At 40.3% G+C, this 25793-nt stretch overlaps 3 protein-coding genes across 6 annotated transcripts in view; 2 read left to right on the plus strand and 1 right to left on the minus strand.

Moving 5' to 3' along the window:
* Positions 1-6067, plus strand: part of DNAJC13 (DnaJ heat shock protein family (Hsp40) member C13) — a 58284-nt gene extending 52217 nt beyond the window's left edge. For 2 of the 4 annotated variants that reach the window (XM_053994451.1, XM_053994466.1), the window contains 3 exons: positions 88-231; positions 1026-1125; positions 4348-6067. In XM_053994451.1, coding sequence (XP_053850426.1) covers positions 88-231; positions 1026-1125; positions 4348-4445 — 342 coding nt within the window. In that variant the 3' untranslated portion in view covers positions 4446-6067. Of the gene's footprint in view, positions 1-87; positions 232-1025; positions 1126-2831; positions 2944-4347 lie in introns of all 4 variants that reach the window. The other 2 variants (XR_008439983.1, XR_008439986.1) reach the window with 2 other exon arrangements.
* An 80-nt stretch (positions 6068-6147) lies between these two features.
* Positions 6148-25793, minus strand: part of ACAD11 (acyl-CoA dehydrogenase family member 11) — a 29343-nt gene continuing 9697 nt past the window's right edge. The window contains 11 exon segments of the mRNA XM_053994505.1: positions 6148-6445; positions 6909-7018; positions 7433-7549; positions 9420-9574; positions 10103-10174; positions 10364-10449; positions 11976-12042; positions 23635-23733; positions 24869-24976; positions 25094-25232; positions 25639-25716. Coding sequence (XP_053850480.1) covers positions 6331-6445; positions 6909-7018; positions 7433-7549; positions 9420-9574; positions 10103-10174; positions 10364-10449; positions 11976-12042; positions 23635-23733; positions 24869-24976; positions 25094-25232; positions 25639-25716 — 1146 coding nt within the window. The 3' untranslated portion in view covers positions 6148-6330.
* Positions 16858-21760, plus strand: ACKR4 (atypical chemokine receptor 4). The gene is given in 2 exon segments (XM_053994558.1): positions 16858-17009; positions 19802-21760. Coding segments are annotated over 2 exon segments (1158 nt in total). The 5' UTR covers positions 16858-16932; the 3' UTR covers positions 20883-21760.

Genomic DNA, 25793 nt, shown 5'->3' on the forward strand with positions numbered 1-25793 from the left:
TTTGGTTCACACTAATGTTAGTGATATAAAAGTTCTGTATGGAACTTCCTGTCCATTTTAAGACAGCTCATTTGGGTATGTTTGCAGGCTTTGAAAGCAGATTTGGTCCCTTATCTTCTGAAGCTGCTTGAAGGTGTTGGTCTTGAGAACCTGGAGAGCCCATCTGCAACAAAAGCTCAGATTGTTAAGACTCTGAAATCCATGTCTCGTAGCCTGCAGTATGGGGAACAGGTGAGTACTCACAAGTCCTTATCTGGGCTTTGACACTTGGTAGGTGTGTACCAAACTCTGAACGTCCCTTGTTTAATCTTCTGGCTGTCATGTGCATCATTCCACCTAAAGTGTTAACACACCACAACTGCAAAATGATTATGGTTTGGAATTTCTTCACCTCTTGCTTGTGGAGAAGTCATTGGTTCAATGCATGTGAAGACCACTAATAAAAAAGACAAATCCCAAGTGCAGAAATGTTCTATGAGCTGCTTATCTTTAACTGACAGCTCTTCAGAACTTGTGTTATAAATGTAAATTTCTCTTTCGTTTTCTGAATAAATACATAAGTGCAGCAGCTTTATGGATGTATATCTAAGTAAATTTGTCCCAGTAACTGCACTAGTTCTTAATGCCTTTCTCTTACCCTTTTGCTGAAAGCTTTCTCAAGGGGAGGAAACTTGGAATTGGTCTTTCTTCCAAGCAGTCCCTATCTTGCTCTAGTACAGGAAAAGCCCTGTTCTCCCTCAGCTGTCAGTGAGTGGCAAGGGCTGCTTCTAGGGTTGCTTTTGGGGAACAAAGGATAAAGTCAAGCTACTGAATACCTTCTTTTGAGCATTGTGTTCAGCTGCACAATTCACATGGAAAAGCAAGTCTCCTTGGAAATGTGCACAAATTCCATATCGCAGCCTGAACTACTGCCATGTTCTTCAATGTAATCCCTTCAGAATGGTTTGGCAATACAAAATGGGTTTGTTCCCCTAGAACATGACAAATGGCACTTGCTCACTGTGTTATCTCTTCAAATACTGTAGGTAAATGAAATTCTATCTCGTTCTTCTGTGTGGAGTGCCTTCAAGGATCAGAAACATGACTTGTTCATTTCTGATACACAAACATCAGGATACCTCACAGGTTAGCAACTCTTTTCTGTTTATGTCCTGAGTTATACTGAACTGTTATTTAATTGTCACACTGGACTCTAGAGTTACTGTTTATCCCCAGGATCTAGTGCCATCACATGGTCTGAACATTCAGTGCTGTAAAAATACAGGAAATTTTTAAAACACTAAACGGTAGACTTCTTGCTGGTTGTGAGTATATTTCTCTGCATAGTCTTTACTGTACATACTTAGCAACAGAATCTGGACACTGGCAAAACTTGGAAGTACTCTGTAGTGATAGAGCAGAGATGTAATTGAAACTGATGAATAACAGTAGCTTTCCATGCTTTCTCAGGATCAGTCTACTTCAATTCTAGAACACAAGTTTGTCTACAGTTGGAGGGATGTGTAAACTGTTTTCAGAATCACTCAGACTGTCTGTATTAGTTTGCTGTGTGAATTAACACAACTTTAGTGTTAGGCAGGTAGTTGTACTGTTGGAAAAGATGGAATACTAAATAGATTGGAGTATGAGGCTATGTTCCAGCCAGAATCAGTGGTCTGCCAGGGTGGCCTCATGCCTGTACCTGGAGCTTGCAGCATATGCTTCTCTGCAGCTTCACCCACCCTTGGGTGGGTCCCCTGCTGGTGCCACCAAGATTGAAATGGCACCTCAGATGCACCCCAGTCCCACTGGTAGTGAAGAAGAGCATTTTAGCTGTGTGTGCTGTGCACTGTGTGCACAATAAGTTTAGCTGCTGAGGGAACTTCCTTGCATGGTGCAGACATAATCCCAGATCAGTTATATCACTGCAAATCAACTCCTGTTCTTCCTTCACTTGAGCAGCACTTGTCAGACACAGTATCACAGTCCAAAACATCGCTATCACATAAAATATTTTCAGATGTAGCAAATAATGATATTGCAGCAAACTGTCAAAAGCAACACGATGCAAACTTCTGACTCCTCTGTAGCCATCAGCTGAATAAACACTTGGTCTTATAAGCTTTGCCTCACAGGTGAGGTTTTAAAGTCCTTTTTGACAAGCTAGTGTGGACACAGCCATGTGCCACATGGAACTTTCTGATCTAACCCAATATAGGAATCTTGGTAAAGCTTTTGAGCATAACTGAACTAATGAGGTATAAATTAGATGGCCAAAGTTTTTCTTGCAAGATACTAGTATGTATTTTGAGAAAATGAAGCAAGAGCCTTTCAAGTCAGGAACTACAACTTATAGAAGTAGTTGCTTGTATTTTGAGAGTAGGTATTGCAACACTTGATGCATTTTTTTCACACAAGATTCTGCGCTTTAGCTCTGAACAGGAGTTTTCTGGTTTTGTATTGTTTAATGCCAGTTTGATAAAGAACACTGGAACTGATCAGTTTGTACTGAATTTCCTTGGTATTTCATAAATACTGTAAATTTAGGAATAGGAAGAAAATGCTGACTGATTATTGGCCAATAACTGAAACTATACCAGATGTGGTCAGGCTTGAGACTGGGGGCAATACAGTTTTCCAATTGTCTTAAGGCCTGTGCTGCTTTTAAATTGCCTAATGTTTAAATGCTTGCCAATGTAGAATGAAGGTGCTGTACAAATGCAAAGTGTAGATGGAAACCAAGCTTTATTTTTAACCTCTCTTATCTTGTATTCTGCCTTATGTCTTGCTTCAAATTGCTTTGCCATTTGCACTTCCCTTGAAACTTCCCTTGCTTGTTTCTCTTCCCTCAGGTGTCTCTTCTCCTTCCCTTCTAACTGGCAGCAGTCCCCTTCACCTGAGAAGTGGGCTTTAGATCTGCTGTGTCAGGCAGCTTGCTAACTTCTGTGTAGCTCTCTAAAGCAGGTAGATACCACCTCGCAGAACGCACGCTGCGCTCGCTGCATTCCGAGTAATAGATGCATGTCCTAGAGCTGTACAAATGCATGGTTCCAAACTGCCCAACACCGACACACTTGCCTTCCTCGAGCACACATGAGCACTACACTGACAACTGCTCTGGCTGGTACTTGCTGGTACTACACAGGAATTCAGCTTTGGAACTATGTTAGGAATCCTCCATAATGGAAAAGTTTCAGGCACAAGATAACTATGGGGAATTTTTGCACTAGGATGGGTAGCAGTGGGTGTGGCACTTGGCAGGTTCCACTGATGGGCTGGCAAAGAGAGGTCCCGTCCTGCAGTCAGAGAGCTTTTTATTGCCAGAGGCACTGCTTGTTTTCTGCCTCGCAGTAGTAGTGTGGGACCGTTCACAGGGAGACAAACCATGCTCTGATGTTCTGGTTGAAGTGTGTGAAAGGAGGGTGGGGCAGGAAGGAATAGTAAATTTGGAAGAAGTCAGTGAGGATGGCTTAAAGGGGAAGAGTATGGGACCCAGCAGAACTTAGTATGTTAAATATTGGCAGTGTAGGCTGGAGGTCTAAGACCAAGTTGATAGCTGTATTGTGCAGGAATGTTTTGTGAGTGATCAGTATTTTAGTCACTAATATGATAAAAATTACTGTTAAAACACCTCATGCTGCAACCTAAGTTTTTATTGCATTTGTTGAAAGTTTCTATATGACTAAATTTTTAATTCCAGGCTTTATTTCCAGGGAGAGGGGCTTTGCCTGCAGGGCAAAACTGATTGCCCCTATCATAATCAATATGGAAACTTAGTAATGATGTGAGTCCTGCATCTCCAGTATAGAATTTGTGTATCCCAAGAATGCTGTCACTTTATTCCAACTGAAGGCATAAAATGATGGCTAGACAAGCTTTAGGCAGTTCTGCTTCTTCATGGGGCAGCCCATTGGGCTTCCTGGAACTATGCAGCTGGGAAAAACCTTTACAACACTGAAAAGATAGACAAGGAGCCCAGTAGTGGAACACATGCCTGAACTCACTTTAATTCCATGGCAGAGCCTTTCTTTAGCAAAGGAAGGCCATCTCCGCTTTACTGCTGCTTCCGTGATGGGAGGTGAGATGGGTAATGCAGGTGGTTGGGGTTCTTTTTCACTTATTTGGCATTTCAGAATAAAAAACAAACAGCAAGCCCAAAAATGGTCCCCACAAGCTCTTCCACTTGGTAGACTAAGAAGTCTTAATTTCTAGTGTTCCTAGATTTTAAAGAATTTAAAAAAAACCCTCTTAAATGTTCTTGTGTAAGGTGACTTAATGATGTATCCGAGTGTTACCAGAGGGAATAAAGCTGTTCAGTCACCCAATAATAGGAAAACTAATCCCCAGTATTTGTTTTCCTCCCAAAAGGCCCTGGAGTTGCTGGTTACCTCACTGCAGGGACGACGTCATCTGTAATGCCCAACGTACCACCCCCGGTAGACAACGAAGTGGGAGATGTCAGCTAAGGACGGGAAATCCTTGTGGAAGAGACAAAGGCAGACTGGCCAGTGATGAGGAACAGCACTTTCCTCCAATACATTGAAGTGAACTTACTGCCTTGCCAGGTGTTTATGACAGTGTTATTCCTTTTTTCTATGACTTTTTTTTCTAGGAAAAGTCAGTAATTCTAACTACCACACTGTAACACAAGAAAGCACTCTGTGGATCAGCTGAAATGGGTACACAAGAATTTTTTCTTGTTGTACATAAGCACATTTTGTTCCTTTATATTTGTTTACAAGACTGTGAATCAAACTTTCCTAGTTTTTATATTTTATGAATTAGCATGACTGGAGTTGAGCTACAGTCTAGAGGAATTGGGCTAAAATAACTTTGACCTCACCGACCCCACTAAAAGGGCATCCCTTCATTTCTCAGTCTGATGTGATCACTTCCATTGAACATGACCTGAAAAGGGTTTGTTCCTGCACCAGTTCACTCATGTCCTTAATCATTAACATTATCTTCTTCCTCGGATCAAACAGCATTAGACATTTGTATGTATAACTGGCTTGACCAAATTGACAAAGCTTCAGCAAAAGAACCTTAAAAGTTGACATGTTATGTAAGAAATTAGTGTAATTGTGAAATGTTCTATACATTATCCAGTATATAAAAACTTTCTATATTGAGTGTACATTATACAGATCATTCATATGTACATAGAATTTTAAAATAAAGGGAATTAAGAGCCTTGTTAATGAGATAAAGGTGGTATTCTTGTCTAGCTGTTCATTGAAAGTGAGAAAAATGAGGGTGGTCAGAGACCCTAATTGGAACATGGCAAAATATGATCCTGGGCGTTCTTGGTTGAAAAAACACTTTGTGCAGGTTTTGACAGCCTAGAGCATAACTCCTGAACCACATGTAGTAGTACACTGCAGGTGGTTTTGTCTTTGAAGTGCATTTCAGCCACTGACCTGCTGACACTCTCAACTTCCTAGAAAACATTCTTGGCAGGAAGCAAGAGGAAACTAAGGTGGATGGAAAGGTAAACAAGAATTACTGCTTTCTCAAAAGAGGTTATAATCTTGGTTTTAAGTATAATGAGGTACAGAACTTCATTGAATGCTTCTAGTTCTAGATACTCTGCCAGTGTACCCCCTGAGTGACCACTGCAGCTGTAGCTGGACACCCTTCAGGTGAGCACTCGGCTCTGGGCTCAAGGACAGAACTGGCACAGCCTCATCCTGAAGACTGAGCCAAGCAGAATGTGTTCTCCCCAGGCTCCAACAGGAAGGAACTTGGAGGAGGGGGGGGCTTGTTTGTTCATGCAAATAGTAAACCCTTGTGTCTTTAACTTCACTGCCCTTAAGTTACCAGCCCTGTGTAAGTTGAGAAGTGATTATCCTAAATCCAGGCTCTAACCTTCTGGGCTGCCCTGAGCCTCACTTGAGGGGAGCTGAGAGCAGGACTGAGTGTAGTCTCAGTGACAAGGAAGGCAGCTGAGAGCAGGAACTGGGGAACAGAAAGGACTGGACTGCAGCTGAGCTTTGGAAAAGAAAAAGCAAGGTACTACCTCCAGTGTTTTTCAATTTAACAAATTTAAATGTTTAGCCTAGCTTGCAATAAATTAAATTTTGTGGGACCTCTGACTCAGAACTGCTTTGTCTACAATAAAAGGATAAAATGCTTTGATTCAGAACAAAGAAAGCACTTTAGGCCTGTTAGAAAATAGATTTTATTTAGCATTATAAAGAAATAATAATGAAATAATAAGTGAAAATAGTGAGAGAATTGCTTCTAGTTAGAATCAAGTTTTTGTATTCATTCAGTTTTACCTTAGAGACCATTATTACACTGAAACTTTTCCTTAATCTTCCCTCCATTTGAGAAGGCTTTATGCTAACATTAGATTTTTGCAGTGAGTTTCTTGGACTGAGCAAGGAGTTCCCACCTTGCAATTGTTGAGAGATGAACTTCATCAGGCCCATCTGCTAGGCGCAAGGTGCGGATGGACGCGAACCTGAGGGGGAGAGCTGAGTTAGGGCTGCGTTCCTGACCTGCCACAGCAGCCACACAGGCTCACATGGGAGCTCTTAGCACTGCTTTTGCTGTCCTTTTGACACTCCCTGCTTGGAAAGTGCTATCACATGGGAGATACTGCAGCAAAATCTTTCTGGCAGGATTGAGATGGGTGGGCTGGGAATTCAGAAGTTTTGCTTCTCCCCAAGGCCATAAGAGATAACATTACATTTTAGAAGCACATCCTCTTTACTGCTGACAAGAACTATTTTAGGTTCAGTGCCAGCTTTTACATTTTGTGAGGCTAATTGCACTATAAAAACAATTGTTTTAAATTTTATAGCTTAAAGGGACACACACTATCATTTCATGCTGAGGTGAAACAACATGTACTGGTGTTACAAATTGTAACACCAATCGTAAAAGAAATGCTTAGGATCTACAGGATATCTCCTTTTACTCACATGAATGCCAAAGGAAAATCCTGGGAAACTCCAGCTCCACCACACACTTGAACTGCACAGTCAATCACTTTAAGCACAGCTCGTGGAACAACCACTTTGGTCATGGCTACCTGTAGTTAGAAGAACTCACATTATCAGTAATAGTTTCATAAGCAAGTGAAAATATTTACCCAACACTTCTATTGAATATTGTTATCTCTCAGTACATTCCTTCCTCTTGGGGTTGGATGAGAGTTCTGCTGTTCCCGTTCCCAGGATATGGTAAAACTGTTTCCAGTCACTCAAAATTATATTACTGTGTTGAGACAAGCAAGCAATGCTTGAACAGATTCATCTGTTTCCAACTGCGATCACTCCCCAATCTTCTGACAATTAAAAGCATATCTTAAGGCTGTTTTCAACGTGGAGTTATTCTCTACACTTAGAATAATAATATTTAACAATATGTTTTACCTTGTCTTTTAATGAGCTAAATGCACAGGCATTGCATTCACCAAGTCCTAGCTACCAAAAATAATATTTACCTCTTTCCTTGCTCTTCTGTTGCCCAACATGTCGATCTTGCGGGCTGTTTGTAGTGTGAGCAGGCGAGCCTGTTCTATGCTAAGACGGCATTCGGCAATCCAGTGGGCAACAACTTCCTGCAGAGCCCAAAGCCAACATGAGCACATCAGTTAATGCCTCTGAGCACACATGGAGCTGCCCCTCTTCCTCAGCATGTGCACATTCAGTCAACCTACAGCCGCTCATGTGCAAATTAAAGCATATCTAATATCAGGCATAATAAAGAAAACACTTGACTAACAGAAATATTAAAGATAGAGCAATTCTTCTCCTGCCAGGAAACAAGAAAAAGGGAAAACCTGTGGATTCTGGCACCTGATCAGACCCCACTGTGTGCTGGCTGTTTTCCTGAAGCTCTTCCATAGCTGCTTTTTCCCTCCCTGCTTTCCTTTACCTCTTACCATCCCTCACAACCTTCTCTCCATATAATAAACCCCAGTATACAGAAACTGGGGGGTGATAGGGGAGAGGAATTCCTTGTTCTGCTTAAACTGGTGTTGTGTGGTGTGTGACACATAGAGGCAAACAGCTGCAGGGTGGTGCCTGTTGCCTCTGACTGATGATAAATTAGTAACTCTCTGGATCCAAAATGAAGTTATGATCTTGGCAGCCCTGCTCTTCTTGGCTAATTCCCCCCTGCAGCCAGCATACCACAGGAGAAACAAATGTGTCATGCTTGTCAGTGCAAAAGCTGCTTGGAGCCTGAGCCAGCCTCAGGGACACAATTCTAGGGCTGGGGGTTTTGTAGGACACACAAGCAAATGTGCAGCACTTGCTTCAGTGCAGTTTGGAGGCTCAGCTTGGCTGGTGTCAGCAAAGGTGATCTGAACCTGGGTGGGGTGTTCAGTTCTCCTCAGTCAGGAGCTCCTGGGGTCATAAATGATGACCTGGGTGGGGACAGGCACACTGGTACTCAAGGAAGCCATCAGCCTCACCTTGTCCTTTCCCATCCTCACTGTGAAGAACCTGCATGGGCTTGGCAGCTGCCTCCAGGTCAGGCCTGTGGCTTCATCAAACATCACTGTTACTTGAACAAGCTTCTGAGAGCCAGAGTGTGCCTCATGCACCTCTTACTCATTCTAAGTTATGGTGGTGAAGGGAAGTTGGGCAATTACATGACTGGAAATATAGATATGTAAAGTTGCTCCCTCTGGATCTGCACAAACAATTAACTACAGGCTGTGCCAGATGCTAATTCTATTTCCTCTTTCCATTGCTTTTACTAGTTTTTTCCAATAAAGCCATCCTAGCTGTTGGGTAAGATTAAGGAACATTTGAAATGTGACAGGCCAACTACCAAACTCTGATGGTTCTTATATAAAGCAGACTGTCATATTTTTATTATTTTAGCAAGCTCTTGCTCATGAAACAGTCTTTCAATCCTGAGCAAGATAAGAGCAAGGATCTCCAATCTGCCCTTGATGTGGTCTCTACTTTCATAAGCAACTACAAATATTTGATCAAAGAAGTAAAATTTTCAGTGAAATTTAGACCCCTGAGTGTCTCCAGTGATTGTGAATGGAGACAGCCAGGTGAGAGAATGGATATACAAAAATGGTGAATTCAGATAGTAACTACAGAAACACAAACTGCATGCCTGAAAAAATACCTGTCCAAATTGATCAGGAAAAGCAGAGAACAACACACAGTGACAAAATCCATATTCAAATCTAGCAAAGGATATCCAATTCATTGCACATTGCAAGGGAAAAAAAAAAGGAAAATAAGATGCTGTAGATTATGGTGATAAATGGGAGCCTTGCAATATGGTTTGGTTTTTTTTTTCCCTTTGCCACCCAAAACTTTATGAATAGGAATTCAAGGTTAGGGCACTTGAATAGCATAGCTGCTGCCATACCCATTATCAGAGCCACAAGGCTATGTGTGGGCAAAACAAAGGCCATTGTGTGGAGTGTGTGAACTGAGCCAAAGAGGGACGGTGCTTACGTGCTGATAGAGTTTCTTGCCGAAGGTCTCACGCTGAGCCGCGCGCTGGCACAGGATCTCCAGAGCAGCCTCGGCCGCACCGAGAGACCGCATGCAGTGATGGATCCGGCCCGGCCCCAGCCGGCCCTGGGCTATCTCAAACCCCCTGCCCTCACCTGGTTGGAAAGAAAAACAGGCTGTGCAGACTCCATGATTCCCTCTTGAAAGGGTCCAAGACCCAAGCGGAAGTGGCCCCATAGCAAAATAAAAGAACCAGAGGGGAAATAGAAGAAATCAGGATCTACACTAAGTGAGAGAAATAGAGTTCTCCCTGCAGGGGATCACAGTGCTGGCCTGCTTGTTATTTCTTTTTCAGTTCTACCAAGTACTGGCCATGGAGTGCATCAGGACATTCTTTCTAAAAGTCTGTAAAGTCTACAAGAGCTGGTTTTGGGGGAAGAGCAGACTTTGCTTTGCTCTACTTCAAGGCAATGATACTTGCATGACAGCCAAAGCTGCCGTGCTTCCTTCTGCTCTAAGTAAGATACATTCAAGCAGCAGGTAGGCTGCTAAAGGAAGAATGGGCTCTCTCAACTGACCAAGCTGTTTAAATTAACTTAAGGTGATTCGTGACACAAACTACTGTCTTATAAAGCTTGGTTCATTGTTGTATATATTAAAAATAAATCAGTGCTGAAACTCACCCAGTATTATATTGGAGACAGGTACTCGCACATCACTGAAGTGTATCTCAAAGTGTCCTCCATGGATCTCATCTACAAAGATAGAAAAAACAGCACGGTAAAATGAAGGAGGATAAAAATACAGGCCTCCAGTTCCTAACCTTCTTCTATATATATCCATTGAACTGATTTATTTCATACACAATATTTATTAGTATAACTGCAGCTTCTAAGCCTGCTAAAAAATTAATACACATATAGCTGATAAAAATGATCACCTACCCATGTAGCCAAACACTGAGAGAGGTCTTATCAGCTTCAGCCCTGGGGTGTCCATGGGAACAATAATCATACTGTGCTGTTTGTACCTGATCAAGACAAAAAGCACAGTTAAATCTGAGCCTCCCTTTTGTCTGCCCCTTCTGCTTTTCTTATTTTCCATCCTCAATTTAGGACTCACATAAAGCCAATGCTGAGATTTACCTATACCACCTGCACCATCCTGCCCACACAGTGTGGCTTCAACCCTTCTTGACCCACCAGTCAACAAGTGAAAATGTATTAGTGGCACCTAATGCACCATGACTGAGAAACTCCTGCTGCTGTCACTTCTGTGCGCACAGTTTGTATCACCCAGTCAGTTCCTCCCCCTCTACCTTTCTGTTTTGTTCTCAAAACCAGTTTATCAGAATCATCATCTTGGCTTGCCTACAGCTTAGGAAATAGAAATCCATGCCCATGTTTACATTCCTCCAGAACATTTAAGGCCAGTTTTTAGTCACATAGAACTGGAGGTAATGCCCCAGGTCTCTGAATTCAGTCTCCAGCTCTAGCTGGAGTGTCACATAATCCCCTCCATTAACTTCTCTTCAGCTTCTAAGAGCTCAACAGATGCCACTGCCTGTAGAACTTACAGGCAAACCTCCCTGGGTACTGTGTGCAAGTTACCGATTGCTTCTTCGTGGAACCTAGCCAAACCTAAAAACTTCAGATTATCCATGGGATTTGGGCTAAAAACCCTCTTAGATATAAATGTCACAATTCTTTTGCATTACAAGCTGTGTGATGTTAATAGCACCAGACATGGAACATTTTATTCGTTACTTGTATAAATTTTTGCAAAAGCTTGCAGTTCTAGTTTGGTAACAAGTTGAACGTGTTTTTGTCAAAGAAGAAGAGGTAAGGATTATATTTACACATACAGGAATAAAATGAGTAGGTCTGATTTAAGATGTGCAATGCTCTCTGCTTACACAGCTTCACCTTACCAATACCCCATGTTTCAGACCTAACTTTCTGTATCTACAGATAACTTTGTGGAAAACTTAATCAGTAACTTCAGGTCTCTGATGTGCCACTTGTACCCATTCTATTCAGGGAAGCTCTGAAATTTTTGGTTTTATTATTTAAGCATTATTATTTATTATTTAATTCTTCCTGGTGTTAATTGTTTTATATTCTACACTTACAAAATAAATTGTAAGCCAGAGTTGTTGGTTGTTGATGCAGACTAAACAACTGATGCAGACTAAAATTTATGTGACCAAGATAAAGCTAGTGAAGCCCCGAAAATTTCCTGATCCAATCCCGATTCATCACACAACTGCACAAATACGGGTGCAATGCTGGTGCAATGGAGAGAGGTGGGAAGCATGCCAATGAAAGATGGTAACAGTGGAAAGGTTGGGAGGACTCAGTCAACAGCATCTGACAGCAAAACAGGAACTCAGGCTACAACAGACAGGTACTGACATTTAAAACATCCCTCTAATTTAGGAGCACATCCAACTGGTCAAGGCAATTAATGACATTTCACTTAACAAAATTTTTTGCAAGCAGTGACTCCTGCAGGGTACAAGTTTCAGGGAATTCTGAATCTCCTAGGTATTCTTACCTGGATGCTGATGAGTTTTTGGTTTTGCCCATTACAATTGCCACTTTGCAATTCGGGTTCCCAGCACCTTAAAAAAAGTGGCAAACACAAAAATTGTTTTTAGTATAAAATCTCAATGTCAAATCAAATGAAGTTTCATAACAAGAAACCCTACTCCCTTCCTTTTGTGAGGCAGAAAATGCAATCTACCCCTGTGTTTATCTTCTGAATATCACACTGAAACAAAATACATATTAGTACTTAACATGTAAAATGAAGCTGACTTGTGGGAAGGGGAACATGAAAAGCCAAACATTCAAACCCTCCAGGTCCATCACCTATTCCTGTGAAAAGGGAACAAGAAGGTACTTGAAATGGAACCTGATTACTTCAGTCTCCATTACAGCTGAGCAAATAAATGTGATACAACAGCACGTGTATCAAGGTGACATGCTGCCATTTCAAAAGTAAAACTTTAAAAAAATCTTCTTCAACTTATAAAGACTGGAGGGTCTATGTGGGAATGAAACACCAATCACATTATAACCAAATTATGCAGATAAGGCTATCAAAGGGTTACCGTGATAACTTTGCTACTACTTCAGCAGAACTTCTCTGGAATGCAGAATTTCTCCCCCTTTACAAAAACTATTTTAGATTCCACTTTGAAGAAAGATCTGAGTGAAAATTGTTACCTGAAAATAGCCTGCTAGCATTTCAAGCCATTGATAACATCACTTGAGATGTTTCTTATTATGAACATATTTATTAAGCCTTTGTAGCATAAAGACAGAACTTTAATGTACTAGTTCTGAAGAAGATTCTACCATTGATTAAAATAACATTTTTATGATCCTTAATACTCCCTGTCTTTTTCTTTAAAGGTTTCTTAGTACCAAAGCATGCTGTCATTCCTTTCAAAGCCTCCCACAAACAATAAAGCTAGGGAAAATACCTCATGGGTGTAGCAATCAGTAATTTTTTAGTGTAGATGACAAGCTTTGTAGAGATTCAATTCAAGGCTTGATCTGTAGCAGCTTGGCTTTGTTCTGAGGTTAGAAGCAAATACAACTTTATGACTTCTCTGGCAGCTGTTCTCACAAGGCTTGGGAGACTCTGGTCTGGACAATACAATCACCTGGCTTTGAGCTGAGCCACTTCCTCCTACAAACAGCCACTGTGATGGCCAGAAATGAGTGAGAGACATTTATTTAATTGTGATGAACACTGCCTGTTTGGAGGGTCAGACTGCCAGATGTTTGCTTTCCTCTTTTGCAATATGGTATTCAGCCATTGTCTCCAGAGGGGGCTTACAGAGTGGCCCATGACCTGTACAATGCCACCAAGCTAAAAATCCCAGTGAAACGCTTTGGGCAGGGGCATACATCAACTTAGTGGGAAAAAAACCAAAACAAAAAAAACCAAAAAAACAAAAAAAAACAAAACAAAACAAAAAAAAAAACCAAAAAAAAAAAACCAAAACAACAAAAAAAAACCAAAAAAAAACCAAAAAAAAAAACCAAAAAAAACCAAAACAAACAAAAAAAACAAACAAAAAAACCCAAAACAAACAAACAAACAAAAAAAACCCAAAAAAACCAAAAAAAAAAAAACAAAACCCCAAAACAAACAAAAAAAACCCCAAAAAAACTGGATCCAAACCACTTGGCTCATTTGGGCAACTGCAACAAGCAGCTGATCAACCCCAAACAACCCCAACATATGTTTTGCAGAGTACTATCCTGCACAGGGAAATGTCAGCCCTGCACAAGGGGTATTTGACTCTTCTTCTTTTCAACGGAAGGTAAAGAATTGTACAACTGCTATTTTCTAAAACAGACCTATGTTCAAGTGAGGTTTACAACAAAAGATGTTTTGACTTTCTGGAAACTCCTGAAAAACTGTTCTGTAAACAATCCTCAATCCCTGCTTCAAAACAAATAGCAAGCTTAACCATGTTGTATGAAAAAAGAAAACCCCAAAACACGCACAAAACCTCAGAAGAAGCCTTCATATTGAACTCAGCAAGGAGTTCACTGAGAGCTGGACATCTGGTTAGATGTTCTAAATCATTTGTACACATTTCTGGAAGGCAAATGAATCCCTCCATCTCATATGCGCTTGCTCCTATCTAAGCACAGCAAAGGACGGCAGATTCCTGGCCCTTCCACTCCTTAGAGTCTGAAGTCCCGAAAAACTAAAATAAATTTTATGTCACTTCGACCCATAAAAGACAGAAAAAAAGTTCTGGTCTAATGCAAGACTCTGAAAAACTCCAGTGCTTTGGACGGAATGCAAACAGCCTGGATGGAATAAACATCCCTTTTGTAAATTACATTTTCACATCACTTACAGAGTTCAAAGATATTGATGGAGGATGGAGGGGAAGAGTCAGAGAAGCCTGTTATTTTGGTAGGAGTTAGAAGTAGGTTTAGAAAGAAAACTCACGATTGAAAAAACACTAGATATTTCAGAAGGTCAGTTTTAACCATATTTCCATATTGATGAGCTTTCAATACAGTTTTCAATGTATATGACTGCACAAACCAAAACTTTTAGACCACAATGTTGCTACACTGGCAAACATCTTTCGTTTAACTAACTTATTATACTTTTGAACTCTTCATGGCACTCACTCACATAGTGAGGCAAAGATAGTATTTTAAAATGTGCTTAGAGTGTTGATCACAATCCCATTAGAAGCCTAATCTTTGCTATCAGAGGTATAACATGCTAAAGTTTACTGATCTTCACACAATCAACTTATACAGGTTCTTTCTGGTGGAGAGACTACTAAATGTGGCAACCTTTGAGTACCATCTGTACTTGAGGAATCTGCCACAAAGTCTGCTTTCAGAAGCCAGCAGCACTTTAATTCTTACAATCTATTTTTCAGTGTTCAGTCTTCAATTTCCTGGCTAAGATGACTAGGGCCAGATAAACTACTGCCTGAATGCTGAATACCTATGATTTTTGCCACATTGGCTGCTGCACCCCTCAGCCCAGCAGGTTACTTCTCTCTGCTAAAGGTCAGGGGTCTGTGGTGTCTTACAGCCCTTCCTAGACAGGCACTGACAAACACATGTTCTGGACTCCTCTACAAGAAGAAACTGGTCTTGTAGGACCAATACCCTTAGTAGGGTAGATGGCAGCATGGTACTGATTGTTGGAATGTGGGAGTCTCCTGATGGAGAAAAGGGACACAAGCACATCCCACCAAGAGCCCACAGTAATTTCTATCCACTGGCATATTGTATTCCACAATTTTATCTCATCTTCTCCAGATAACAGTGCAGGCAGCTGGTTCATGGAGAGCAAAGACTATGCTGTAGCTGCAAGCAAACATGCAATGCTGGGGCCATGCAGCTGCAAGGGCTTTGCAGTCCTGCCACTGAATGTGGCTGCTGGTCATTCCCAGCTGGAGCTCATGGGCTCTGATGGTGGCAGTGAGAGCAGCTGCTCTGCTTAGTAATGTTTTTTTTCCTTGCCTCCATGCCACTTTCACACAGCCACAAGTGTTTTTACTTAAGACCCATTTTGTATTCACTCTTACTTACGAAATAATTTTTGTTATTTTTGACCCTACTGAAATACATACATGACAATATTATTTCTTTACTCTGACTGGAAGGATCTGTCCTCCATGCGCCCCTGAGAAGTTACAAGGAGCTGAGGAACTGCAATAAGCAAGGCAGGATTCACATGAACAGCCTTCCTACAGCCTGCCCACAGAACCTCTTGGGCACTTTTGCAGGCAACACACAATTCCCTGGGAGCATTCTCAGCTCTAACCTGATTATTCCATCTTGTTGGAGACCCTATTGATAAAAAGCCTATCCAGAACTGAAAGTTTCATTCATTTTAAAGAGATATAGCTCAGGCCTTGAAGCCATGACATGACCTGTGAGGAGATGGCTGGGAAGGAGCCCAAGCATCTTATCTGCCACTGTGAAGAGCACCACTGAAGTACTGTGATAACTCAAGATGAAAGCGTTGCAAAAATATGCACAAATATTGTGGCACTTTTCCTCTGGACTGCAATTAATCTCCCAGCCCATTTTACTTTGTTATTCTGAAACAAAATATAGCATGTGGAAAACATCTGCCAGCACGTGGAAAACATTCTCAGCTGCCCACTTTTAAGAACCTTTCCTTTCAAGTATTTCAAAATTATTGAAGCACAGACAGAAGGTTAATCCAGTTGTGGCAGGTGCACCAGAGTGCCAAAAACCCCCAAAATCTGACCTCTGGTCTGCTTAATATCTCTCTCTGTTGCTGGACTTCAATATTGCATTTACTGAAGCTCATTAGATTGTTATCCGATCCAGGATAATTCAAACAGGTCACTAATTTGATTATGAGATTGACTGGCAACATTCAAGCCTCTGAGAACTCTCCCCCAGGATGCAGGACTATCTGCTTGTACTCTGGTTGACAATTTGCCACTTGCCTTCACATATTTTCCTTACCATCTTTCTGGTTTCACACACTGAAAAAAGCCCTTTCCCCACCTCACAAAAAGCAACTCACATTTCTATTGTATCCCCTAAAAAGTTATGTAAGGATCCCTTAAAACTTTATACAGTCAGCCATCAAAAGGACAGTACTGCCATGAGGAAAGAATGGAGTGACTCCCTGTGGTGTCTGGAGCAGTAACTCGGCCCCAGATGCACCTCCTTTCTATCCTTTTCACCTTTTTAATGTGCTGTTTGATAAAAGCCTCTTGATGATGTATAAAACATTTGGACTTCCAGGAATAAAACCACAAACAACAAAGAGAAGCAGTTAAGAGTGTCCTGACCTTCCAAAGAGCAATCATTGTCTGTTGGAACAGGAAGGAATGTAGGAAGTGTACATGTTCAACACAAGAAGAGTCTCCAGGAAAGCACAATTTTTAAAGTTTTTTTTAAACTGTCAAGTCAAAATGAAAGTGCAACAGACTTCCATACGAGGGTGTGGTGTTTGAAGACAAAACGCAATGTGTCAGAGCAATTCAGATTACTTCACTGAGGCACATCTCAATTGCAGTACCTGCTACTCGTCTGCCGACAAAAGGTTAGTTTTGTTTTAATCCTTATTCTCTGTATATTGGATATCTTCTTTGCATCCATTTACTCTTAGTTAAGGTGGCTTTACAGCGAGATATCATTTCACAAAGGTACGTCTCCTTTCCAGGATCAAAATTAGATTTGCTCAGTAGCAGGACAGAAAACTGCTTAATTTATCAGAGGAAAAAAACCTGTCTGTTTAAACTAGGGATATTGACTTAATTCATTGTCACTCACACAATCCCACATCAAGTTTAAACACACAGAAACACTTAATTTCTGTCTGGAAGGCTGAAATAATTCTGCAAGAAAACATGCAGTTGCAGATTTAATATATTTATTAGTATACCTCCTAGAAAACACTATTTGAAAAACCAGCAGCTTCTGAGCTGTTTGGGTACTTGTGGGCACTTTGTACACGATAAAAATCCTTTCTGTCATAACATTCTGAGAAGCTCCAGCTAGAGATGCAGTGTACCCACAGCAATCTGCTTCTGTAAGAAACTCCACATGGGCATGGCTGGCTGTGTGGGATGGAGATTAAACTAAGCTTTTCCACCACTCTTCAGTGCCCAACTCCCACAGGACTGCTTGGCTGTTTGCAATGGGCATGTGTGCCTGAGCAACAGCCCTTCCAGGAAAAACAAATATGAACAGGTATGGGAGCCAAAACATTTTAGATAATTTTGTTTCTGTTGTAAACTCAGGGCAGGCAAAAGCTTATCAGGCAGCGGAGCATAGAGTCACAGCCAAACTGCTTTGTCATACACAGACTTTTAAAGTTTGCCCTGAAATGTTTACTGGTTTGCTTTCAAGTAAATTTGCCAGTGATCCAATTTGATTAAATGTTCTTTATTAAGTCTTTTAAGACTACAACCAAATCTTTTCATTTAACTTCTATTTTTTCCTCAAATCTCAGCTAAGTGGATTAAACTCTTCATGCTGCAGTTTCTCTTCCACTAAAAAAAAATTAATAAAAATTATTTTGCTGCTGATAACTAAATCTCTCCTCAAAGTACTTTAAAGCTGCAAAAGATTACTGCTGCTGGAGAATCCTGCTAACACAGCATTTTAGGCATAGAACAGACATCCCTTTGCCAAAGTATGAAGTCGAGTGGCTGTACTTTTCCATTCTGCACATCTCATTAAGGCAACAATAAAGAACAAATTGCAAAACTTAAAAAGGAGTAATCATTTTTTAAAGTTTGATGGGGAGTGTTTTGAAATGTTAACAGAATAATACAACAGAGTCATTAAAGATGGAGCCAAACCAGATAGTTAACTTCAAAGTAATACACTTCTAAAAAAAAAACTTGACTAGAAAAATCACTGAAAAAATGAACAAAAATTAAAATAATTTATTTCTCTCTATTTAATTAGTCTGCATCCCTTATTAGGAGATCAATCAGCAACTCACTTTTTCCTAGTAGACAGGTATATAAAAAAAACACTAGAGACACTTGGCAACCCTTCATTTAAACAATTGTGTAAGAAACAGAAATGGTATTTGCATTTTTCTTTCACGCTTGAAAAAACCAAATTGTAGCTCTGGGGCAGAATATCAGATAATGATCTGCTTCCAGTGATACTGACCTCAAATTCTGAACACTGCGTAGGATGACAAATGGGGATATATTTTTCATTCTCACCTGATTTTTGCTACTGCTTCTAAGAAAACTTAATCCCATTTATTACAAGGAAACAGGGTACTGCAGGACTGTATTTTACAACAGACAGAATTTCAGCACATTAGTCACTGAACACAGTTACAGGAAAAGAAGAAAATAATGCAGGACATGAACTTGCTTAAGACACAATCTGAAGATACAAATACTTAAACTTCAACCTTAAGCTGGCAGTGAGAAGCCAGCCTCAGTGTTTACAGAGTAAATCTATCATGAGATTGTACTTGAAAAACCAGCAAAGTTTTTGAGCTGTTTGGGTACTTGTGGGCAGTTTGTATGTGATAAATTTCCTTTCTGTTTTAACATCCTGAGAAGCTCCAGCTGTAAGACGCAGTGTACCCACAGCAATCTGCTTCTGTAAGAAATTCCACACGGGCATGCCTTGCTGTGTGGGATGGAGACTAAATTAAGCTTGTTCTGCTGCTGTTCAGCAATTGACCCCCTGCTGTGCTTTTTGTAATGGGTATATACAGTGAACCTGAGAAACAAACAAAAACACTCTCCTTGAACTATACTCATATCCAAAATTTGTCAAAATTTATGACAGCAGGCAGCTGCTTGTCTCAGCTGTAATCTGTTCATATTCCTTATACACCTGATTGTAACAGCATTTACAGCCTTCAGCTGGTATTCCTTTGCTTTGCAGAGGCTGGAGAGGGGAAGGTGTAATTCCAACCCCATAAAGATACACACAGATTTATGTGCAATGGAATATTGTCAAACATAGTCAAACGCAGACAAACACAGTCAAAGCAACGATGGCTCCTCGACTCAAATGTGGAAATCAGTGAGAGGCACTCCAAGCATTTTACAATCTCAAATGCTAAGGGTAAGGAAAGCGTTTCAACTGAATCCATTTTACAAGTATTGCCCACAATGATGTCCTCAGTTACCCTATTTCACGTGAGAACTTGAGATGGTCTGCTCTTCCTCTGTTACTGCCTAGCTTCCCTTTGATTATTCACAAATGTATTCTGAAGATCCAAGTTCCTTAAATTTGAGATGTATAAGCAGCCCTGAAGAAGGGTTTTAGGTTTCAATAGAAATTTTAGACCTTAAACCCAATATTATTTCTTTGATGTTCCCTTCTCCCCACTTTTTTTGTGTCTTGTAGCTTTGCCACAGTCTGAGATATGAATAACTCAACAGATTACTGGATTGAGGATGAGGAGGATGATCTCAACCCTCTTATAGATTACAATACCTATGAGCTTCTCTGTGAAAAAAGTGATGTGAGAAATTTCAGGAAATTATTCCTCCCAGTGTTCTATGCACTGGCTTTCACAGTTGGAGTGGCTGGAAACTCATTAGTGGTTGCAATTTACGCCTACTGCAAGAAACCCAAGACCAAGACTGACGTGTACATCATGCACCTCGCCATCGCTGATCTACTCCTGCTCTTCACCCTCCCTTTTTGGGCTGCAAATGCAGTGCAGGGATGGGAACTTGGAAACCCGATGTGCAAGCTCACTTCTTCTCTGTACACCATGAATTTCAGCTCCAGCATGCTGTTCCTGGCCTGTATCAGCGTGGATAGGTACAGGGCCACTTCTGACTCCCAGGGCCATAGAAGAATTGGCAAACACTGCAGTGTTACCTGCATCTGCATCTGGCTGGCTGCCACTTTCCTCAGTATCCCAGATCTGATATTTAATCAAGTCAAGAAACACAATGAGAGGAACGAATGCCTTCCCATATTTCCGATGAACATGGAAACACTCTTAAAATCAACCATTCAAATCCTGGAAATTATCCTGGAATTTCTGCTTCCTTTCCTAGTAATGCTGATCTGCTATTCTGCTACTGCTCGGGCAATCTTTAGGTCTGCAAATGTTAAGAAGTCCAGGCCTTTCAAGGTTCTGCTGGCAGTAGTGGCTACTTTCATTGTCACCCAGCTACCCTACAACATCGTGAAGCTGTGGCGAGCCATAGACCTCATCTACATGTTGGTCACAGACTGCCACACCAGTAAAACCATGGATGTGGCTCTCCAAGTCACCAAGAGCATCGCTTTGTCCCACGCCTGCCTCAACCCTCTCCTCTACGCCTTCCTGGGAGCCTCTTTCAAAATGCACGTCATGAAAATCGCAAAAAATTATGGGTACTGGAGAAGACAACAGCAGAATGGAAGACCTGAAGAAATTTCTATGAATTATGAAGACCCTACTGAAGAAACAATCAGTTTCACTATATAGGCCCTCTATTGCTTCCATCATCTTACATAACCAAGGGAATTGTTAACTAATGCCAGGGGGTATTGCTTCTACAGCTGTTTCTCTGCAAGTCAGCTTTCAGATGAATTTCTGAACTTGCCAAGACAACACAAAGCGCTTCAACGTGGAATGTGTTTATCAGAATCAAGGAAGAACTGAATACTGAAACCCCTAGAAACAACCTGAGATATTTACTAAAAAACAACATCAAAGAACTCAAACAAAAAAACTGCACCACAACAAAACCCAAATTTCGAAGTGTCACAGTACTAGGCAATTAAGTAACTGTGTAATGAACAACCTGTACACATCTAAGCATGTGATTAAAACAGAGAAAACAAACATCACCAATCAAACAACAGGAACCTTTGTACCAGAAGTTAATAATCTTGTGTTTCTCCAACTATTTTGTAAAACTTTAGAACATTTGCCTAACAGTTCAGCTCCATTTCTCAACTCAGCTATCATTCCATAGATATCCTTGCAGATTGAAATTAAGTATAAGCTTATAGCTGAGAACTGAGAGGGAGAAAGAGGGGGGAAAAGCCATGAGTTTCTACAAATGTATAGCAGCAACAACAACATCCTCCACAAAAAACACCCCAGCAACTCCTTTTCTATAAGTACAGAAAAAATGACCTTTCATCTCTTCTTTTCTGCTCACCCTAATCTTCAACAAGACCAGTGCTTGAAGGGTGGCTGGCATATTCTAGATTGTTATAAATGTAATAAAAAGTTTGGGTAATCTTCAGATACAAGGCCTGGATTTTTTATTTAGAATTGTTAAAATTAATCAAGCACTGCAATAACTGTATCTGCTAAAATATATGAAGATACAATAAAATTGAAGAATAGAAAAAGTGCACTGGTTGTTGTTTTTTCTTATCTTTGTTTTTATTTTGTTTTAGTAGGTACTGACATCTCTCACCATAGGCATTTACCAACCAGCAAATGGGAGAGGCCTTGCTTGACAAAAGAGAGAGGTTCCCATTCCTTATGGAGCTCATGGATTTACAGTTCTTACACAGAGAGGTACCAATGCCATCCCCTGCCACAGTGTTGGCAGGGATTCCAGGAAAACAGCAGTTTTCCATGAGTCACTGGAAGCATTTCAAACATATTGACATGCCAGATTAGCTTTCAAAATGAAGAAGTGGTGTTACAGCATACTGTCCTTGTCTTCAAACATCCTGTGGGCTCTGACAAAATGTCTCTTCTACAGATTAGGAAAGCCAACAAGAATCTCTCATTTTTAGATACTGTTCCTAATTACACAATTATGGACCGGAACAAAAAGCTCTAAAATGACAGACAAGAAACAACAGTAGCATAAACAAGCCATTAACCTCTTCTCCTTGTTTGGATGACAAAAGCTTACAGAATGTCTGCCCAGAATGTTTTAAGAAATACTAGGGCATGAACAGATAAGTCAGAAGTGCCTGACCTGTTTTCTACGCGTACACTATAAATCTGACCTATTTAAGCCATACTGGATTTACTGTACACATGCAGAGCATAATAAGAAACCCCACTTCTCCCATGAAGTAACTAGCTCCTTGCATGTGTGATTTAGGACTTCACAAGTACAGAGTGACATTCTGACCAGTCTGCCAGGCTTCTGGAATTCCCACACATCCAAGGTTTTAATGTCCCAAAAGTTTAAAAACTCCAACCAAAACCAAGACAAACAACAAAAAATAAACCTTCCCAGCCAGTCAGAAAGAGAGACTAATAGAGAGCCAAATGAACACATTTCTCAAACTTCTTGGAATTGCAGTGCTTTTTATGCATCTGTCTTTATGCAAATCTGATTGCCCTAATTGTATTTATTAGAAATAAGACAAACTGAATCATGCAGTCTTATGTTTACTCTCCTTTTTATAATTCACATAACTAACTTTATTAATATTATTCTCTGTGTGTGACCCCCTAAAACTTTCTCATTACTTCCTCAGGGACTGCAATGCACAGCTGGGAGACACTGACCCAGAGCAAAAGCTAAAAAGCCAGCAGTTAAGCAACATTCTTGGGTCAGGAGACAAGATTCCGTGCCTCTTTTTGCTGCCACTTTTACAGGAGTAGAACAGAGAGAGAGATCTATCTTCTGGTGACTCCAAGTATTGCACAAGCATGTATCGCAGCTAGCTGTGACAATCCTGTACATAAATGAAACATTCAAGTTTAACAACTCAGTTTATTTATTTGGATTCCAAACTTCCAGGGAATGATGACTTTCAAGTTGCTGTCACATGTTTTGGTAAAAAAGTAACAATACATTGATTTTACTGGGAATTATAACAAGAAAATCTCCTTTAATAGTCAGTCCAACAGCATCACAGGCTACTTTAAAAGCTGCCACGTTTTACTGTAGCTACACGGTACTCTCAAACCTCTCACACAAGCTGCCAAAGACAGCTTCATGAAAACGAAGTCATAATGTGTAAGTTGACTGATAGAAAGAGGTAATGTTTTAAGAACAGAGCAGCATTCACTCCGTGAAGAAAATTCAGAGGTTCCAAAAAGGTCCCAAATCCCCAACTTGATTTGAATATTTGAATCTCTGGTTCACAGAAAAAAAAGCTTAATTTAGCTCCTTCTGTTGTTTTACATTCTATTGCCTTTACTCAAGAGAACACAAATTTTCATCTCAGAAATGGAGCACAAATACTTTTGTTTAATAGTTCATGGAAAAAATTCTAGTCTTAGCCATTCTTATTTACGTTTCCATACTCACCACTGCTCCACCACTTCTTGCCATTGATCACGTAGCTGTTCCCATCTCGCTCAATGGTGCATTGCATATTGGTGGCATCACTTGAAGCCACATCAGGTTCTGTGTTAAAGGAAAAAAACCAAACCACTAGATTAAATACAAAGGTAATACAACCTCCAAAAATATAGGGCTCTAGATACACACTATTAGAAGTACACTGCTTTGCTACCAGTAGAAAAACAGTTTGAAGACCCTTGCTGGCTGTTGTTTTCCAACAATCTGTTATTCACAGCCAGTTTAAATGTACTTGTTCTTGGGCTTGGACCACCCTTATGCAATCATCCTTCTTCCTTTCCTTCTCTTTTAAAATCCTTTATCCTTCTATTGTACTTACAGGTAACAGTTATATTTCTCCTCAGCCTGTTTTCTCCTCCTGAGTTCTTCCCAAGCAAAAATAGAGATTGAAAATAATTTTGTGGAAGGTTAAGCTCTATTGTAAAGCTGTTTGTTACTAAAAATTGTATTTTACTTATTTATTTGTATAGTAAATAAGTAAATAGTATTTACTTATTTATTTGTATAGTACAAAAATTAAACTAAAAATATATAGAAAGCAAATACTAATTATTGTAACCATGAAAATTGGCAACTACCAAGAAAGGCAGCAGGGCTGCTCCAGTTTGCATTCACACCTCATAGATGATTTTATATTCAAGCACATTCACTGATACTGAATTAGTATACAAATGTCCACTGTCACACACAACTTGCCGTTTTCTGTTGTAAAATGCAGGCGAACCCAATGGGAAGAATGATGATGTCTGACTCCAGTTCAGAAGGCTGAATGATTTCTTTATTATAACTATGACATAATACATTAATATACTATATAAAGGAGGATACTAAAAACTACATGCTACTTTCTCTAACTACCATATCTAACTATTCCCAGCTTGTGACCTTGTTTGCCAGAGTCCAGACACAGGTGGATCCAATTGGCCACCAGACTCAAACAACTCTCACCAGAATCCAATCAAGCAATTACCCCAGGTAACCAATTCTCCAAGCACATTCCACATGAGAAAAACAAGGAGCAGAAATAGAAATTGTTTTCTCTTTCTTTCTCTCTGTGTACCTCTACGAAAAATCCTGAGAGCGAAAGAAACGTGCTTGCCACAGTTTTCTACTTTTCTCTGCATACACCACGTGAAGTTTCAACTAATTGGCTCTAATTTTCTTCTGGAGAAAAGCTTACCTGTCATGCAGAAGCAAGAACTAATTTTCCCTTCAAGGAGAGGCTCCAGCCACTCTTTCTTTTGCTCTTCAGTGCCATACATGTGGAGGACCTCCATGTTTCCTGTGTCTGTAAGAAATCAGCTGTCATGCTTACTGCTCAAGACACACAGCCTGTAAGGTGTAAGACACCCAGCTTTCCAATGCTCCAGTGCCATGGTTTTGGGACTAAACCAGGGTTGCTAACCTGGTGCATGACAGTTGAAAACCTCAGGAGCAATAAGGCATCTCCCTGTCTCCTCAGCTATTAGGGCATAGTCAAGCTGGCTGAGACCACTGACATCTGGGAGGAAAAGGTTCCACAGACCTTCTGCTTTGGCCAATTCCTATCACAAGAATCAACGGAAAAAACATTAGCAATAAGTCATAAAAAAAAAATTAAATTCTGGTTTGCAACACATTTTCTTCACTCCTGCCTACCCTACTGTCCAATATATATGATGCTTTTTTCAATAGCTATTCTGAAACTGTAGGTTCAGTCTTTGATTTAAAGTTCAGCTATACCCCTCTCAGACCTCATTTTGTTTTTCTTCTCTCTCATTTGTTTTCTCACTTTCTCCATATTTCTCTCTTCCTTTCTTTTCACTGTTCCTCACAATTGTTTTTATCATGTTCCTCACATTGTTTCTTTCATGTAAAGTAACTTCTCCAACAGGATACACCAATCACTCTTATCCTCTGTGTCTGTGCTCTTTTACTGCTAGAGTGCTAAAAATATTTGTTATCCCATACCTTCAGTCTCTCCAGCAGTGGTGGTTTCTTCCATTTGTCTTCAGCATTTCTACGTTCAGTATAATATTTTATTATTTCCTTAGAGAAACAAAATAAAAGGTGCTGTTTAAATTAAGAACATGTAACACTCAAATCTCTTCCAGATCTATGACCAA

The sequence above is a fragment of the Vidua macroura genome, chromosome 1 (genome assembly GCF_024509145.1).
Source record: "Vidua macroura isolate BioBank_ID:100142 chromosome 1, ASM2450914v1, whole genome shotgun sequence".
Classification (NCBI taxonomy): domain Eukaryota; kingdom Metazoa; phylum Chordata; class Aves; order Passeriformes; family Viduidae; genus Vidua; species Vidua macroura.